General features: G+C 39.7%; 1 protein-coding gene across 1 annotated transcript; it reads left to right on the plus strand.

Moving 5' to 3' along the window:
• Positions 1–980: 980 nt before the first annotated feature.
• Positions 981–16,298, plus strand: tomt (transmembrane O-methyltransferase). The gene is made up of 3 exons (XM_028799381.2): positions 981–1,251; positions 2,921–3,117; positions 15,825–16,298. Exons 1-3 carry the CDS (start codon positions 990–992, stop codon positions 16,143–16,145), a joined length of 780 nt encoding a protein of 259 aa, XP_028655214.2. The 5' UTR covers positions 981–989; the 3' UTR covers positions 16,146–16,298.
• Positions 16,299–19,834: the final 3,536 nt, after the last annotated feature.

Consider the following 19,834-nt stretch of genomic DNA (forward strand, 5'->3'; position numbering starts at 1 on the left):
TAATCGGGTGTAATCACCATTTCCCACTTGGTGAAATTGAGTGTGATCATCAAAGTGGCTCCCCCTTAGTGAATCAAGAACAATCTTCAAAGTTGAGGGGTCCTGATTGGTAAATTGCAAGTGTTGGATCTGGCGTGACCCACCACAACCCACTACCAAGATAAACAATAGCAACTCAGGGCCAAAGAGCAGGAGCCTGCGACCCAAAAATGGGTCACAATCCAATGGGTGAGAAACACTACTCTAAAACTAAGTGAGGTGCCATTATATATCATCACCTCCTTTGGTGTGTCATTGCTTGACATTACACTTGTTTTTTGTTTTGACACTTGTAAATAAACATTTTGCATCTGTGTCTCTCAGTCACTAATCTATTTGGTTACGACTCTGGGTGCCCAGAAACTTGAGTTTGTGCAAGGGGGTCATTGCACAGGGCATCACACAACCCCTAATACACCGATGAGACACAATCATCAAACACCAAGGGAATTAATGAGAAGCACTGAGGGCTCAGGCACCAAAAGGGACACTGAACAGCAGCAACTAGGCCATTGTTATTAGTGTTCCGCTTATTACCTGTAATAATCTTGGTTTATGGGTGCATTGGGTGTACATTCATTTTGTTTTTTATAGTCTTAAACTTTCATCACTATTCCTTCATTTGGATGCCACAAATTTGTGTTTCTCATTTCAGGACAGTGTTTAAAACTGCTATGAACATTGTTGGTCATGTGACATGGAAGTGACTCTGCCATTTGAGCATTGGACCCACTACAAAACACAAACGACGTCATTCTTGGTCAGTTAGGGATACTTTAAAGACATTAGCTTCTGGATCTTTTGCTTGAGTTTTCAATAATAATTGTCGCTGTGTTTTGCCTTGTGTGAATGCTGCACTGAACATGGACTACTTTTTGGATTCTGTCAAGTCAGTGAACTCTCAGATGACTAAATTTAAGCACCTTTTTTGTCTTGCAGAAAAAACAGAGATGGTTTCCCCAGCAATTGCCTTGGCTTTCATTCCATTCCTGTTAACGGTCCTCATTAAATACCGGTATTACATACTGCTCTTCTACCGGGCTGTGCTTGTGCGTCGCCTGCAAGATTTAATAACAGGCCGCTCTCGGGAAGACCGCGCCTTCCAGTATGTGTTTACACATGCACTTCCTGGGAATGCAGAGAGCATACTGGACACATTTGATCACTGGTGCACTAAGATAGAATACCTTAGCAACATTGGACCAAAAAAAGGTAAGAACCAAAGATCGGGCTCAAATGGCACAGCTCCCAGTTCCTGTGCTTAATCTTGGGTGTGGTGTCTACGTGGCTTCTGCATGTCCCTCAAGAGCTCCCACATCTCAAAAATGAGTATGTTAGGCTAATTGGTAGCACAAGATTCTTCAATTTAACAGCATTAACAGTATACACTATCACAGGACACTTTATAAAACAAAGAAGCAGTGCCTGGTCTTTGCCAGACATAGTGCTTGGTGTTCTGCCCAAGGAGTTCAATTTTTGTCTCATCAGACCAGAGAATCTTTTTCTTCATGCTCTCATGTCTTCTACTCAAGAGTGGCTTTTGTCTAGCCATTCTATCATAAATGCCTGATTGATACAGTTCTTCTGAGATTGTCTTTCTTCCGACAGGTTCTCCCATCTCAGCAGGGCTTCTGAAGCTCTTTTAGAGTGACTATTGGTGACTATTAGTGACTCTCAGACCAAAGCCATTTTTTGTCTGGTTACTCAGTTTGGCCACACAGCCAACTCTAAGAATAACCCCAGAGGTTCCAGACTTCTTCTGTGTCACAATTATTGAGGACACTGTGCTGCTAAAAATCACTCAAAGCTTTACACCCTTCTCCTGATCTACACTTCGCCACAATTTGATCACAAAGGTCTACAGAGAGTTCTTTGGACTTCATAGCTTGTTTTTTTAACTGACATGAAGTGTGTATTGCTGAACCTCATATACACAGAGTTTCCAATCAAGTTTTAGATATATCTCAAGGAGGAAACACCTGACCACAACTTGCAGTGCCACACCAAAGGGTCTGAATAATTATATCAATGAGATTATTTCAGTTTTTGCAAACCTTTCTGAAAACTTGTTTTCACTTTGTCATTATGAGTTATTGATTGTTGATTGAGAGGCACAGATGGCAAATTTATCCATTTAAAATAAATCAACAATGCAGAAAAGTGTGTAAAAAGTGAAGGGGTCTGAATACTTTCTGAATCTACTGTAATGCTGGCACAGTGTCATTGAGGAAACAGCATCAGTCTATAAACCCAAGACTGCCATACCAGTTAATCCTTGACTCTAATCCTCATTGTGACCTTAGCAAGTTAGTTCATCTGTGTGCAATTCATTGTTGAAAATAAATACTGTGAATATATATATATATATATATATATATATATATATATATATATATATATATATATATATATATATATATATCCATCCATCCATTTTCCAACCCACTGAATCCGAACACAGGGTCACGGGGGTCTGCTGGAGCCAATCCCAGCCAACACAGGGCACAAGGCAGGGAACCAATCCTGGGCAGGGTGCCAACCCACCGCAGGACACACACAAACACACCCACACACCAAGCACACACTAGGGCCAATTTAGAATCGCCAATCCACCTAACCTGCATGTCTTTGGACTGTGGGAGGAAACCGGAGCGCCCGGAGGAAACCCACGCAGACACGGGGAGAACATGCAAACTCCACGCAGGGAGGACCCGGGAAGCGAACCCAGGTCCCCAGGTCTCCCAACTGCGAGGGCAGCATTATATATATATATGTATCAGTACTCTGTAAAGACACTGGGATGGTATTTACTATACAGGTGCTTTGTTTAAGGCCAGGTAGGCTATTTGAATAATAAACTGCCATTTTTTCCATTTAACAGGTAAAGTTTTGGACCGTCTCATTGGAGATATGGCTCCAAAGACAGTGCTGGAGTTGGGGACACACTGTGGCTATGCTGCTGTCCGCATTGCCCGCTTATTGGAATTGGGTGCTCGGTTATACACCATCGAAATGGACGAAGAGAATGGCAGAATAGCGGAGAAGATTATTCGCTTGGCAGGGTTTGATGATGACACGGTAAGCTTTTGGAGTGAAGCCCGAGTCATATGCAATAAAGCAGTGGTTTTCAAGGTCAGTGTATGTTGGAAACACCACCTCCTGCCCCGTCATTCTCAGCACTGGCCCTCCCTGGGGCTGCGTACTCAGCCCACTTCTGTTACTCTTCTGACTGGCGACTGTACGGTTGCACATAGTTTTAACACCATAATTAAGTATGTTGATGCAGAGGTGACCTTAGGGGTGTGCGGGGCCTAGGGCTGACCAACTCCCCGTTGGGACAGTTACATCAAATGCTGTTACTGGTATGTGTGGACTGTATAAACTTGCGTGCAAATTTAATAAAAATAATGTTAACATACATCGGATTTTCTCATTACAGTATTCATCTAAATTTTTGCAAGATAACACACGGACTTTATCAAAATATAACTGGAGAATATAACTTGACAAATCCACTCGAACGGGTCACACAGACCTCAAAAGTGGGGCCCCTTTAGGCGCTGGGGCCTGGGGCCATCACCCCACTTGCCACCCCCCAAACGCCGCTCTTGAGTTGATGATTCAATAATGGTGGGTCACATCAGTAATGGGGATGAGTCAGGTTATGGAAAGTGGATATGACAATTGGTGGATTGGTGCAAGTGTAACAATTTGTCTCTTATTGTGGACAAGACGAAAGAGAAGCTGTCCATACATGACTGCAGACTGAGCACTCTGCAGTGGAATTGGTCATGAGCACCAAATTTCTTATTGTGTACTTGGTAGCTGACATTACTTGGTCATTTAATATCACCTCTATAGCCAGGAAGGTGTAGCAGTGAAAAGCTTGCAACATTGTGAAAGACTGTTCCTTTGGCTTCATTGTCATAATTCTAAATGGCAGAAAGTTTTGTAGCATCCAAACCAGTTCTGTCAGGTTCTTCAACAGCTTCTACCCCTTATCTGTCCAGACTCTGAACTCTGTGCTGCTCCCCTGACCTGCCCCGGTACTTTATTTAGATGCAGTACATCCGTTACATCTGTTGCTTATATCATTAGTTTTTTTTATTATTTATTAATATCTATTCCTTTACATTTCATTAATTTATAGTATAGCATATTATAGTTCTTTACTTGTCTTATACTTGTCTCGTGCTTATGTATCTGTTGCATTGTAGTAATGGAGAACGTTATTTCATGCCACTGTATGTTGCAATGCAGTGTATGGATGGTATGACAACAAAGCCACTTGACTTGAGGTGTTTAATTTGGCTCAGTGTTCAGTTAAAATGAGAAGTTGGTCAGGATGAGGATCTTCAGCCACAGGGCTGTAATTGAGAACCACTGCAGTAAAACATTGCTGGTGACTAGGAATCTAATTCAACAGATTTAAAACCAAATATGCAATCAGTGGGCTTGAAGCATCAAGATGGAGTGATCTGGGAGAGTCAATTCAGCTTATTTTTGTATTGCTTTCTTTAGTGAGTCTTGGGTAAAATTCAAATTTAAACTTTTCAGATTAATAATTACATAATGAGGATGCATAAAGACACAGATGTGTTTAAACAGACAGGAAAACAAAGTAGCCTGAAACTAATTAACATGAATGGAGCCCAGCCATGCTTGTGTATTAATTGTTGTACTCTGGCCAGTTGACAATGGAGGAGAGGAAAATTTTAAAATCCAGTCAGCAGCACCCATGGAGAAAATAAACTTGTGGGGTTTAATGAAGGTATGAAAAGGGGATTAGGGAAAATAAAGGCCAAAACTACTAGTGAACAGGGAGTCAGAAACACCATAACACTCAAACAGGGGCTCAAAAATTAGTAGCACAGATCTGAACCATGGGTCAAAAATATTATAATACTAAAATCAAATTGAGAGGCAAAAATTAATGTCAAATAGGAAAGCTGAAAAAGTTGTGAGTCATGGGTACTTTAGAAAATTTAGAAACTTGGACTCTGAGCATAATACTTCACCCTGTTTTATAGGACTGGTGGTGTAATGTTAGCTGCTGTGTAACACTCATCACGTGTCCAGCAACCAGTCATAGAAACAGTACACATATTGTGACATCCATGGAAAAAAAAAAGGTGATTCTTGCATCACTACAAAAATAACAACATCTCTCTATTATAATAAAAAAATCCTGGGATGAGACATGACTTTTTCAGATAGATACTTTCACATCCTGCGAGACGAGACTTTGTGCCAAGAGATTTAATCACACCCAGGGCCGGAAATAAAAAATGAAGAGTAGATGACAAAGTAGAACATTGTAAAGAATTCAAAAACGTTGGCGCGATAGACATGCAGAGCAGGTTAGAGATAATGAAAGTACTAAAATTCGAAAGTCACAAAAAACTGATAGTAAAGATTGCATTAGTGCAAACAAACGGAAATTATTACTCGGTGAAATAATGGAACAGCGAAAAGAGATTGAATATATTGTTTGGATTTAAATTTTAAGTCGAAGACTTGTAGATCGTCTAATTTGTGTTGCCATCAGGGAAAAGTAGTGTTTCTCCCCAATGAAGAGGCGTATCCATCCATCCATTTTCCAACCCGCTGAATCCGAACACAGGGTCACGGGGGTCTGCTGGAGCCAATCCCAGCCAACACAGGGCACAAGGCAGGAACCAATCCCGGACAGGGTGCCAACCCACCCCAGGACACACACAAACACACCCACACACCAAGCACACACTAGGGCCAATTTAGAATCACCAATCCACCTAACCTGCATGTCTTTGGACTGTGGGAGGAAACTGGAGCGCCCGGAGGAAACCCACGCAGACACGGGGAGAACATGCAAACTCCACGCAGGGAGGACCCGGGAAGCGAACCCAGGTCCTCAGGTCACCCAACTGCGAGGCAGCAGCGCTACACACTGCGCCACCGTGCCGCCCATATAATAATAATGATCATTAGAAATCAATCATATTTCCAAAGCTTATCACTGCAATACCGCGATTAACATAATGATAGAAAAAAACATAATTGGAACAAATTTAAAAATACAAACTAAGCACAAAATTCATCATCTGTGTACCAAAACCTCAGAATAATGGTAAATAAGGATGATCAATGATATATGAACTCTTTCAAGCAATCCTGATGTCAAAATCCTGGCCAAAACAGACTGTAGCACTGTGTGAAGCATTGGTATTCACCATGTTAGACAGAGATGGATACTAAGGTGGATGACGTTCATCACTGCGGTCTCACTGCTCGACTGAGCCTGATCATGTGGAGTGTACATATTTTCCCAATATCTATATCAATTATCCCCAGGAGCTGAGCTCCAATTTCCTCCTAAATCTCAAAACCTGCATATGTTAGTTGATTGAGCCACTCTAAATTGACCTGATGTGAGTGGCCATCTATTACAATGGATTTGTTTCTATTACTAGCTTGCTCTCTGCCTTGCACGGATGCTGCCACTTGCTAAAGATGAGTATCCTATTTAAAGTGGGTTTACTAGATTGGCAAAGAATTCAAATACCTGCTCTGAATTACCTGCTCTGTCACTGCTTGTATGGGTTTTTTTTCCATTGGTTTTCATCCCACAATCCAAATGCTGAATTCACGTTCTCTATTGAAGATAACAGTTACTATGTTTTTTGTGGAAATAAAGAGCAAAATAAACATGTTGAATACATATCACTTTACTCCAAAAGCACTTCAACTAAAAAAATGGCATTTCAGGTTGACAAGGTTATATGTTTTATTTTAAAGAATTAACTAAGGTGAAAGGTCAATGTTATGTCACAACTCAGACAATCTGGGCAGCTTCTTTTTGTCCGAATTGTCCCAGTTGCAAGTATTCATGTGGTATTTTTGACTCAACAACTCGAACTGGCCTTCTGAATGAGAACATGTGAATCCTGCAAAGGATGTGTGGGGGTTAACTGGCAACTCCAACTCCATTTGGTCATGTATTAGTGTGCCCTGCAATGAACTGGGTGCCTATGAAGGGCATGAGTGTTGTTAGCTCCAGCACTTATAAGGGCTGATAAAGCCATTACCTCATGACAATAGTCGGATGGAAAAGCAAGGGAGGGTGCCCCCGTGAAGTTTTCACAATGCTAAATGAAGGAGCAATGGCTGGGCTCTCAAATTCAAGAGTGTTCCAGTTCATCTGGGGCTAAATTCTTTAGATCATGGGTTAAAGCCCTGGAAGCCCCTACCTGAATGACACCACTGTAGTCCAGGGATGATTCTAACTGCATGAACACTAAAGTAGGAATATGATGCTGCGATTTAACTCCTGAAGCCCTGGATAAATGAATGTGCATTATGATGCCTTGGCATTCTGTCCATGCTGGATTGCTGTCTTGTTCCTTACGCCGCCTCATTTCATTAATTCGTGCCACTGTTGACTGATTATGACTGAATCTGAGAATTGTTGTGTGCAGAAATTTGCCACATGGAGTTAAGACCAGACTTGCACTGAAAAGGATTTGAGCGTAATAAAGATAGATAGATAGATAGATAGATAGATAGATAGATAGATAGATAGATAGATAGATAGATAGATAGATAGATAGATAGATAGATAGATAGATAGATACTTTATTAATCCCGATGGGAAATTCACAAATATATACACCCTCATTCAAACTGTTTAGCATTTATATATCAAACAATTTAAAATGATATAATACACAATTAATCATGTGATATAAATAATCACAGGCTGACTCTGGAAAGATTTAACATGCTTTGTGGTAATGAGTCAGTGTCTATACAACATTTTAAACAGACAACTCTGATTAATTGTTTCCAACTTTTTTGACTGTCTTCTATTATGATTTAAGAAGCATCTTATCTTACAAGATTCAGCAGCGGGTGGAGAAAAAAAACAGCCAAAGTAAAAAATACTTCATAAAGTTCGCCTACCAGTTACAGTGACACACTGGTTGCACTGCTGATTCACAGCTGCAGTTCAAGTCCCGTGAGAGTGGAGTCTTCAGGTTCTCCCACGTCCAGGTGGTTTTGCTATGGCTGTCACGTTAGTTGGTAACCCCGAGTTTGTGATGTCTGAAAGTGTGCGTGGCTGGGTCCTGTGAGCGCCCTGGCTTTTTTCTCAAAAGACCGTTCTGATTCTATATTGCAGTAAAGATGTGTATAAAAAGAAGTGGAATTTCCCATTGATTTTTAAATTCAACTATAAAGTACCGGGCGGCACGGTGGCGCAGTGGGTAGCGCTGCTGCCTCGCAGTTGGGAGATCTGGGGACCTGGGTTCGATTCCCGGGTCCTCCTGCGTGGAGTTTGCATGTTCTCCCCGTGTCTGCGTGGGTTTCCTCCGGGGGCTCCGGTTTCCTCCACAGTCCAAAGACATGCAGGTTAGGTGGATTGGCGATTCTAAATTGGCCCTAGTGTGTGCTTGGTGTGTGGGTGTGTTTGTGTGTGTCCTGCGGTGGGTTGGCCCCCTGCCCAGGATTGGTTCCCTGCCTTGTGCCCTGTGTTGGCTGGGATTGGCTCCAGCAGACCCCCGTGACCCTGTGTTCGGATTCAGTGGGTTGGAAAATGGATGGATGGATGGATGGACTATAAAGTACCAGTAACGGCAGTGAATACACTTGACTAGTGCATTCATAGTTTTCATCTTCTTTCTCTGTATGTGTAGCATTTGTTTGCTCAGAGGTTGATGCGCTTGCTGCTTCCTGAGCAGTGATTCTTTTCTCCACCCTAGCGGCCCATTTCTGCTATTCTTTCGTCAGCTTCTATTCACGTTAAAACCGATTGAATCAGTGTTTGTCTTGCAATTACTTAGAATGTTTTCTTTAATTTTTCACTTAAGCTGGAACTTAAGTCTTCAATCTGCCTCAAGAATGATTTGAGATGTGGAGAGGTAGGGGAAGTGACGGTGAAGGTGGTAGGGAATGAGAACGGCGCCCATACGCATGCGCCGCATGGCCACCCTGTTAGCCACTGCAGATAGTTGATTCTGCAATAAAATAAAATAAAAATAAAAAGAGGAATAACCTTGGAGGTCAATCATCACCCCAAAAGCGTATAGTAGACGTCACTTAGTATATGTGTACCAAATTTCAGGTCAACAGGTCAAACGATTTGCGAGCTACAGGTGATTTAAAATCCTGGACAGACAAACGGACAGCCACAGTAGCTTATTATATATAAAGATTATAACAAAAAATGAAAGGCATCTTGCTATATGGAAAAAAGCAATCCAATCATAATTTTTTTTCATTGTGACAAATCAAACAAAAACATAAAATTAAATCACAACACGCCCTTGAAAGCCCCACTGCCTGCCCAATGTGGAGTCCCATTTGATACCAAATGCCCATTGTCATAGGAAATGAAAGACCTGAAGGTACACAGAATTGTACACAGGGGTGCAACAGAATAAAACTGCGAAATTCTTCTAAAATTCTGTAAAGCCTTTGATTTTTTTAATTAACTGAATGCAAAAAAGGCATAATGCACACAATTGACTTGATGAATAAAGGAACACCAATATACTCACGTACAAATGTCAATTGATAACCTGAGAATTAAAATAACACCACTGAATAATAAACACAGGGAGCAAAAAAAACCAACAGAAGAAACGGCTACTGAAGTCAGACAGTTTTCTAAACCGCCTAATCCTGACCAGGGTCGCGAGGGTCTGCTGGAGCCTTTCCCAGCTAGCACAGGGCACAAGGCGGGGAAAAACCCTGGACAGGGTGCCAGTTCATTGCAGGGCAAACACACACACACACACTAGTGCCAATTTAGCATCACCAATGTAACTAATTGAAGCACCTGGAGGAAACCCACACTGACACAGGGGGAACATGCAAACGCCACCCAGGGAGGACCCGGGACGTGAACACTGGTCTCCTTACTGTGAGGCAGCACCACTGCATTACCCAGTCAGGCAATGGCGCACGCTAATTGGGGATACTGCAGACAGGCATATTGTGTCATTTCATTACAGGTGCTTTTGGGTTACCATTTTTTTAGGCTGTTTGGCTATGCATCATTAAGTGTTTAAACATTTACTTCCTAATATAAATAATTTATTTCCCCAATAAAATATGTGTGAGAATTTTTTAAACTCATTTTCAGTAAAAATGCCAACCTTTCATCACCTTTTCTTTTAGCATTTAAAATTTATTAATGAGGCTTTGTTTACAGCCACTGGCACAGCACCAATACAAATAAGGCATCGGTGTTGACTTGAGGTTATTTGTAACAAATAATCTGCCTGAACACGAGAAGCTGTTTTTGATCCAGAACATTACTTCAGCCACATTATTTTTTCTTCTCATGTTTTGCCATCTTCAGATCATTCAGGCACCTTCAGAAAAATTAATTCTGGGTAAAAAAATGAAAGAAAAAAAAAAATCACACCCAAGATGAAACTCTGCCATAATGCTCAATAATACAATCTCTTGAAACAACACACTAACTAACATTCTGAGCAGAATAAAAAGGCGCTACTTGATCCAGGTTTATGGACCTCTTGTGCGCTGTACAAATTCCAAGTCCTCAGTACAATTTTTCTTTCCAATGAACAGACATTTTGCATCAAGTGCATTTCGTCCCTTCATTTATTGAGATCAACTTTTCTTTTATAGCAACATTTATTTATATAGCTGTTTTTATACTTAAATGTAACTCAAAAATGCTATAACTGTAGTAAATAAAAAATAAAATTATATAATAGTTAAAACTCTATTTTGTGAGTTTCTAATGTATAGTAATAGTAGTACTGTACTGCAAAACCCAATCTTGGAAAGTTAATGTTAATGTTAGAATTCACATAAATGCTTGCTTAATTTCACATGTGAGGAAATGGATAACTCCCCGCAAACAGTATCAGGGACAACTAAGGAGGTACTGAGTGCTGTGGAAATTGTAGAGGGAGAAGTGCTGCTCAGATTAAATCTAATGAAATCAAACAAATCAACAGGACCAGATAATATTTACTCCCAAGTTCTTAAGGAGACTAGCGAGTACATACTGTATATAATGTCAATGTCAATGTCAATTTATTTATATAGCACATTTAAACAAACATAGTAATGCTGTGGCCAAAGTGCTTTACAAAAATAGAACAAATTAACATAAAACATATATAGAAATAAAATATATGAACATAAAATAAAATACAAAATAAATAGAAGTAATGTTATATACATAAAAAATAGAAGTAATGTAATATAATCACAAAGAGGAAGCCATCAGTATTACTGAAGGTAACTGAATGCAAGTGAGTAGAAAGGAGTCTTTAATTTTGTTTTAAACAGTTCAATTGTAGACGACTCCTTTATATGATGAGGTAAAGAGTTCCACAGGCGAGGTGCGACAGCTGCAAAAGACCTGTCCCCCCTTGAGACATATTTTTAGGAAGTCAGTGCACACTGGGGAAATTCCGAAGGTCTGGAAAATGGCAAATATTATCCTGTTATATAAAAAAAGGGTGACCAAGCAGCAACTATAGGCCAGTAAACGTAATGTGCATCGCAGGAAAATTAATGGAAGAAGTTATTAAGGATAAGACTGAGCAACACATGGCAAGGACTGGAGTTTTTCTGAACAGTCAGCAGGGGTTCAGAAGAGGGAGGTTATGTTTTATGAACATTCTGGAATTCTTTGAGGAATCAACAAAAGGATATGATCAAAGTGGAGCTTATGATATTTATCTTGACTTTCAGAAAGCATTTACAATACTATACAATACAATTTATTTTTGTATAGCCCAAAATCACACAAGAAGTGCTGCAAAGAGCTTTAACAGGCCCTGTCTCTTGACAGCCCCCCAGCCTTGACTCTCTAAGAAGACAAGGAAAAACTCCCAAAAAAACCCTTATAGGGGAAAAAAATGGAAGAAATCTTGGAAAGGCAGTTCAAAGAGAGACCCCTTTCCAGGTAGGTTGGGCATGCAGTGGGTGTCAAAAAGAAGGGGGTCAATACAATACAATACATAAAACAGAACAAATCCTCAACACAGTATAAAAATAAAAATTTTACAAATACGGAGCAGAATTTAACAGTAGATGATATCACATAATATGATTTGGATTTGTTTAGAGTCCTGGAGACCTCAGCCATCAAGCTGCCTCCCCCATTTGGCCATTCCACAGCTGAAACAGAGCTGGGCCAGCCATTCCGATGAAAGCACCCCTCTACCCCACAATTCCTGCTATCCTCCATCAGGGATGACTTTACCTTAGGCAGGCAAAACAACTTGGCAGGTGGGCTGTGGCACCAAGTGCCACATTTGAGTACCGACATTTGATAAGGTTAGGTATTTGATCAAACTAAAAAAAGTGGGAGTTCAGGGTCTTCTTTGTAGATGGGTGCAGAATTAGCTAAAAGGTGGGAAGCAAAGCGTTATGGAGTGAGAAGCCTTATTGGAATGGGTGAAGTAAAGAGTGATGTCCCACAGGTGTCAGTGCTAGGGCTACTTCAATTTTAATATATATATATATTCCTATCTAAATCATTTATATATATATAAGTAACAAGCTGGTTAAGTCTGCAGATGATACCAAGCAAGGAGGACTGGCAGATAATCTCGAATCTGTTGAATCATTACCGCGGTACTTGGAAAGCATACAGGTTTGGGCAGATTTGTGGAAGGTGAATTTTAATGTTAGTAAATGTAAAGAATTACACATAGGAAGTAAAAATGTTAGATATCAATACACAATGGAAAGTTTGAAAATTGAAAGTACATGTAAATACTTAGTGGTGTTCTATAAAGACAACTATTGGGAACAAATGCAAAGATTACAATGTGCAATTATGTCGTATTACTTTTAATTAATGAAAATTGAAAATTGTCATCCAAGATGAAGTCAAGCTTCAGAAAACACCAAATGCAGAATACCATTTTATAGTATTGCATAAGTCCTACATTAAATCAGTTTTACTTTTGCTTGATGCTCTTTAATGAAACTGAATTATAAAGCTCTTAAGTTAATGAATAATCATTTTTTTTTATTATTGAGGTCAGTTAAACATATATAAAAACCTAAAACTGAAAAACGAATAATTAAATAAAAACAGTAAATACTTGTGTAAATAATAAGCGATGACTTACTGTATACAGTGGTGTGAAAAACTATTTGCCCCCTTCCTGATTTCTTATTCTTTTGCATGTTTGTCACACAAAATGTTTCTGATCATCAAACACATTTAACCATTAGTCAAATATAACACAAGTAAACACAAAATGCAGTTTGTAAATGGTGGTTTTTATTATTTAGGGAGAAAAAAAAATCCAAACCTACATGGCCCTGTGTGAAAAAGTAATTGCCCCCTGAACCTAATAACTGGTTGGGCCACCCTTAGCAGCAATAACTGCAATCAAGCGTTTGCAATAACTTGCAATGAGTCTTTTACAGCGCTCTGGAGGAATTTTGGCCCACTCATCTTTGCAAAATTGTTGTAATTCAGCTTTATTTGAGGGTTTTCTAGCATGAACCGCCTTTTTAAGGTCATGCCATAGCATCTCAATTGGATTCAAGTCAGGACTTTGACTAGGCCACTCCAAAGTCTTCATTTTGTTTTTCTTCAGCCATTCAGAGGTGGATTTGCTGGTGTGTTTTGGGTCATTGTCCTGTTGCAGCACCCAAGATCGCTTCAGCTTGAGTTGACGAACAGATGGCCGGACATTCTCCTTCAGGATTTTTTGGTAGACAGTAGAATTCATGGTTCCATCTATCACAGCAAGCCTTCCAGGTCCTGAAGCAGCAAAACAACCCCAGACCATCACACTACCACCACCATATTTTACTGTTGGTATGATGTTCTTTTTCTGAAATGCTGTGTTCCTTTTACGCCAGATGTAACGGGACATTTGCCTTCCAAAAAGTTCAACTTTTGACTCATCAGTCCACAAGGTATTTTCCCCAAAAGTCTTGGCAATCATTGAGATGTTTCTTAGCAAAATTGAGACGAGCTCTAATGTTCTTTTTGCTTAACAGTGGTTTGCGTCTTGGAAATCTGCCATGCAGGCCGTTTTTGCCCAGTCTCTTTCTTATGGTGGAGTCGTGAACACTGACCTTAATTGAGGCAAGTGAGGCCTGCAGTTCTTTAGACGTTGTCCTGGGGTCTTTTGTGACCTCTCGGATGAGTCGTCTCTGCGCTCTTGGGGTAATTTTGGTCGGCCGGCCACTCCTGGGAAGGTTCACCACTGTTCCATGTTTTTGCCATTTGTGGATAATGGCTCTCACTGTGGTTCGCTGGAGTCCCAAAGCTTCAGAAATGGCTTTATAACCTTTACCAGACTGATAGATCTCAATTACTTCTGTTCTCATTTGTTCCTGAATTTCTTTGGAACTTGGCATGATGTCTAGCTTTTGAGGTGCTTTTGGTCTACTTCTCTGTGTCAGGCAGCTCCTATTTAAGTGATTTCTTGATTGAAACAGGTGTGGCAGTAATCAGGCCTGGGGGTGGCTACGGAAATTGAACTCAGGTGTGATACACCACAGTTAGGTTATTTTTTAACAAGGGGGCAATTACTTTTTCACACAGGGGCCATGTAGGTTTGGATTTTTTTTCTCCCTAAATAATAAACACCATCATTTAAAAACTGCATTTTGTGTTTACTTGTGTTATATTTGACTAATGGTTAAATGTGTTTGATGATCAGAAACATTTTGTGTGACAAACATGCAAAAGAATAAGAAATCAGGAAAGGGGGCAAATAGTTTTTCACACCACTGTAAATGTCCAATGTACACATTCCGTTCATGCTGACAATTAGAAACAAAAAAGAAAGAACTGCTAAAACCAGCGTAACGGGAGAGGTGAAGAGACTGTGCTCTCGATATCAGAAGATCTTACACCCAGTGATGTGTAACTTAAATTCACGACGACCTCTTTCTCTGTCTAATCATCAATCAGTTCATTTGTCCCACACACTGAGATGCCACTTCAGCCTCTCTTTACTGAATATTTCTGACTTCTGCTCAAAGTTCAACGCTCACCTTAAAATATTTAATTACCATAAAACCAGTGTTCTGTAGAATATGCGGCATACATCAGTCTTCCTGCTAAGGGGGATAACAGATTTTTCAGTATTTTATGTAATTTAGCCAGACCAAAATAAATTACAAACGAATTAGACAGGCACTTGATAATTACGGGACGAGCGCGCCCTCGTGGTGTCAATGAAAATACGAGGCTTCCAGTGTTATGCCAGAAAATTTATCTTTTTAACTTCTCTTCACTTTAAATGTTTCCGAATACATTTTTACTTAACGACAAGAGGAGATTTATTTAGCGTCGGGACGTTTGGCATCGAGACATCGCAGTCTGCGATAGTATTGTTTAAATGACGTTTTACAAGCACGTGACTGATGACGTCCGCCTCAAACGTCACTGAAGCGCCCAAGTAGATATTGCTGCAGACCGGAGTTCTCCTGTTTTGTGAAAGAGAATATGAAACTAATGCTCGTATCTTGTACAAAGAAAATATTGATGTAAATTATGAGTCCAGAAGTGTGGAACCTGTTATCCTACAATAAAGAAAGTACCATGCTGTACCATTCTTCTGTACTGGAACTTATAACGTGTCATTAATAGTGTAAGCACATTCTCTAAACTCCTTTATGTATGCCCAGTTCCACAAGCACATTCCTCGTTATGATTGTCTTTTCCGCTTTGGGCAATAATTTTCCAAGAATTGATAGAAAAATATTATTTCACATTGCGATAAAGTTGTCATAAAGTTGTAAAACATGAAACATGTCACATTATTTATTTCTTATTTTAGGTGGAACTAATCAATGGGCATTCAGAAGATGTGATTCCTCAGTTTCGGGAGCGATTTGGAGTGGACCACATAGACTTTGTGTTTATGGATCACTGGAAGAGATGTTATCTCAGAGACCTCCAGCTGCTGGAAGAAAGTGGACTAATAGGGAAAGGGAGCATTATACTATCAGACAATGTGATCTTTCCTGGTGCACCTCATTTCCTGCGCTATATTAAATCATCCGGCTTGTATCAGTACCGCATTCACAGGGCCACCCTGGAATACTTCCCAGGCATTCGAGATGGTATGGCAGAGCTCACTTACATGGGGACGACATAGACTTGACTGAAGGACTGGAGACGAGAGGGTGAAATTGAGAAGAGGAATGAGTGGCTAGAATGGGCAGTACTGTAACTGCAACAATTGCCCGTCTGTAAAATGGAAAAGGAACACCAATAGCTGTTCTTGCACCAGGCCAAAATTTGACGCCTTTTATTGGAGCTTTTCAGTTTAATTAATTTTATTGTAACATTTTAAATTATGTACATTACAATTGGGGAAAATATGGTTCTAAAGCTAATAGAATTAAGTTATTGACTTTTTACATAATAAGTGCAAAGTTTTCATGATAAGAAATATAGGTTCTTGTTTAAATTACAACCAGATAATACATACTTTTCTAAATTGCAGATTTTTAAATTTCATGAATAAAATTAAAAACTCAGCTGTATTTGCTTTTGAATGACCATGCAACATGAGTTTAAATGGGAGATTATATTAACACTAATTTGTGAGATTTCTATGAAGAAGGAATACATGTATTTTGATCAGAGGAGGCATATAATATTATCTATTTGGATTTTCACATGAGGGGCTTGTGATTCAACTACAAAGGTAGAAATCTGAGGTGCGGTGTGTAGGTGCAAAGGGAAGCAAAGGGTTATGGTGGTGTCTGTCAGGGGTCCGTGGTGGACCCACCGCTCTTTTTAATATACATAAACGATCTGATAAGAATATATCAACAAGCTAGTCAAATTTCCTGATAGTAAACTAGGTGGGATGGAAGTTTATGTAGAAAACGTTGAATCATTACAGATGGATGTGATCAGAAGTTAGACTCGGGTAAATAACATTTACTATAAGTAAATATAAACTATTACATGTATGATGTGAAAATGTGATATTTCAAAACACAATGGAAGATCTGAAACTTAAGAAGGATTTAGTAGTCATAGTGGACTCGTCACTATCAATTTCCAGATTGTGTTCAGAAGTCATTAAGAAGGCTAACAGAATGTAGCGCCCTGATGTGTAGAGTACAAGTCCAAGGAGGTTCTGCTCAAACTTTATAACTTGTGGGTGAGGCCTCAACTGAAGTATTGGGTGCAGTTTTGGTGTCCATGATATAAAACAGACATAGCAGTGCTAGAAAAAGTCCAGAGAAGGACTTGGCTGATTCTGGGGCTGCCGGGGATGAGTTATGAGGAAACATTAAAATAGCTGAGCCTTTTCAGTTTAAGCAAAAGTAAATAAAGAAGGAAACATGATTTAATCTTCTTAAGGGTAAATTTTTATTTTCACACAGATAACCATAAGACACATGAATTAAGTTATCAACTAGTGTGGTAGACAGTAGGAGTTTAGGGACCTTCAAAACTAGCCCTGATGTTATTTTGGAAGAGTTAAGAGGATAGGTCTGTCTAGCTTTTTTGGGCTGAATGGACTGTTTTTATCTAGATTGTTTAAATGGTACTTACAGAGAAATCTATGTGTATTAACCTGGTTTCTCTAACTGGAATAAGGGCTTACTGTACATGGCATTTTAGAAACCAGGTTTCTATGAATGACCAGGTTAACAAAGTGCATGTAACCACTCTCAGTGATACATTTCAATAGTATTTCTTTCATAGTGGGCTCCAGAGTTTGTCTACTGGTGCATTTTTATTCACTGTTCTTCAGGTCGTTGGAAGTTTTAGGTCTTTTAACTTCAAACACCCACACCATGGTGATCGAGCCGGGGTTGATCAATCACCAACTTGCGCTCAGGTCGTGCTTTCTTCCATCACTCTCTTCTCCTAATCCATAGTCACCTAAAGTCGCAGGACATGTCAAACCGCAGGACTCCATGACGGCTTTCCAGCGTAGTTTCACATTTGCAACATATTTGACAGTAAATAATGTGTTGCTTGACAGTGCCAGTGCTGCATGAATGCTTTCCAGGCACAGCAAGGTCTGTTGCAATCTCTTTCTCAATCCCCCCCAATTCTGTCATGTTATATAAACAATATCAGGCAGATGAGCTTCTCTTCTGTTTATAAGGTCCAAATCACACATGCTACTTATTCCTCCAAGCTGCATTATATACATTACATTTCCAGCCGAGCGCTCATTGATTATCATTGGTCAAGCACACAGAGCCTCCCCTATGATTTAAGACAATATTAAACCTGTTCAATTTCGCCAGGGAGAATCACAGACTGGTATGACTGAGTTGCTGGGTAGCCTCCAATTATGTAAGATTATGTAAATGAAATCTACAACTGAATATTAATGGAAAACCTGTGTAATGTTATGGGGCTTTTAGTAAGTTGCAAGGTTTATGAAAATTTACACAGTGTATTTTCTACGATTCCAGAGGTTCATGTTCATTCCTTCAACATTTCCGTCTGGAAAGTTCATAGCAGAGGCAAATGGAGCAGACATGTTGTCTTTAAAGAACCTTCCCAGGGATCTTCTGGACCTTTTTCTTTACATTGCGATTGTATGCCGATTTTAACCAGTTAGGCAGTGGCTTACCAAACCTAGACAGGTGAGAAACAAGAAAAATGATGACTCTGAGTCTCTGTGGATCGCTACATACAGGTATGTATATCCTGGCGATGACTGTTGAGACTCTGTATGCGGTTATGTAAAGCTCACCAAGTTGAGTAAAACAGCTGTGCAGGATTCTGAATACTTCTTTTCTAGGTAAGTTAAGATTTTACTCTAAACAAACCTTGCATATTCTGGTTCTGAATTACTATCCTCTACTTCAAACGTGTAGGACAGGCTTCACTGAGGAAATGACTTCTGCTGAGAATAAGACTTCTTGATTGACTCCATCATGTCACTATGTTTCCATGTTGGGACCAATTACCTCATCTTCCTGTCAGTATAAAGTCTCTCCATTGTTCCAGGACTTTTTGTGAGCTGGTGCTCTTGGAGTTTATACCCGCCCTGGACTCAGGCCAGATCCCTTCTTCCTTCCTAATACATGTGAATATGCCAGCGATCACCTTGCTTAGGAAAGTTGCTTCCCCCTAGCATGAACTTCTTTAACAGATTTCTGTGCTAAGAAATTTAAAAAATCATTTAGTATTAACTAAGAAGAAGCATGTACTATTAAATAAAAGAATTGTATTTCATATTAATTTACACAGAATTTTAAAATGAAGAAACAAATGAATTCTAGATGTTAAAAGCATAGTAAATAATTTACATACTAGCATACAGAATTTTCTACATACTGTACGTGTATGGAAATATATCTTTACCTTTTGCTGGGAGTAGCCAAACACTGAAGTCTTGTCCATCCATTGACACTAATGACCATTACATGTTTGTTGTGTTATCTGTGGTGATGCACACCACAAGACAAAAATGTGTCTCTTGCACTGTATGCAGCTTCTTCCAGTTTGTAATGCTTCAAGATATAACCCGTTTGCAGGCATTGCATTTGCAATTTCCACTCGTCATCAATGTAAACCCATAAGGGACTCCATGGCACATATCACAGATCTATGGTTGCTAAAAAGTGCTTAATTTGTGTTAGCTCAGCCACAATCTTGTTGTTGCATCTTTTGTGCAGTTTGACGAAGATGTTTGGAAAAAAATACGCATTTGATGGAACATTATCTTTTTTTATCAAGCACCCTTAGCATTTCTGAAACTACCCTGCTCAGCCATATATAACAGAGCAATACCTTTGAGTAGATTGCACTGTATGTGATGGAATTAGCTATTCCTTGGCTTTAGCCATAGCTGGCTGT

The sequence above is a fragment of the Erpetoichthys calabaricus genome, chromosome 4 (genome assembly GCF_900747795.2).
Source record: "Erpetoichthys calabaricus chromosome 4, fErpCal1.3, whole genome shotgun sequence".
Taxonomy (NCBI): Eukaryota; Metazoa; Chordata; class Cladistia; order Polypteriformes; family Polypteridae; genus Erpetoichthys; species Erpetoichthys calabaricus.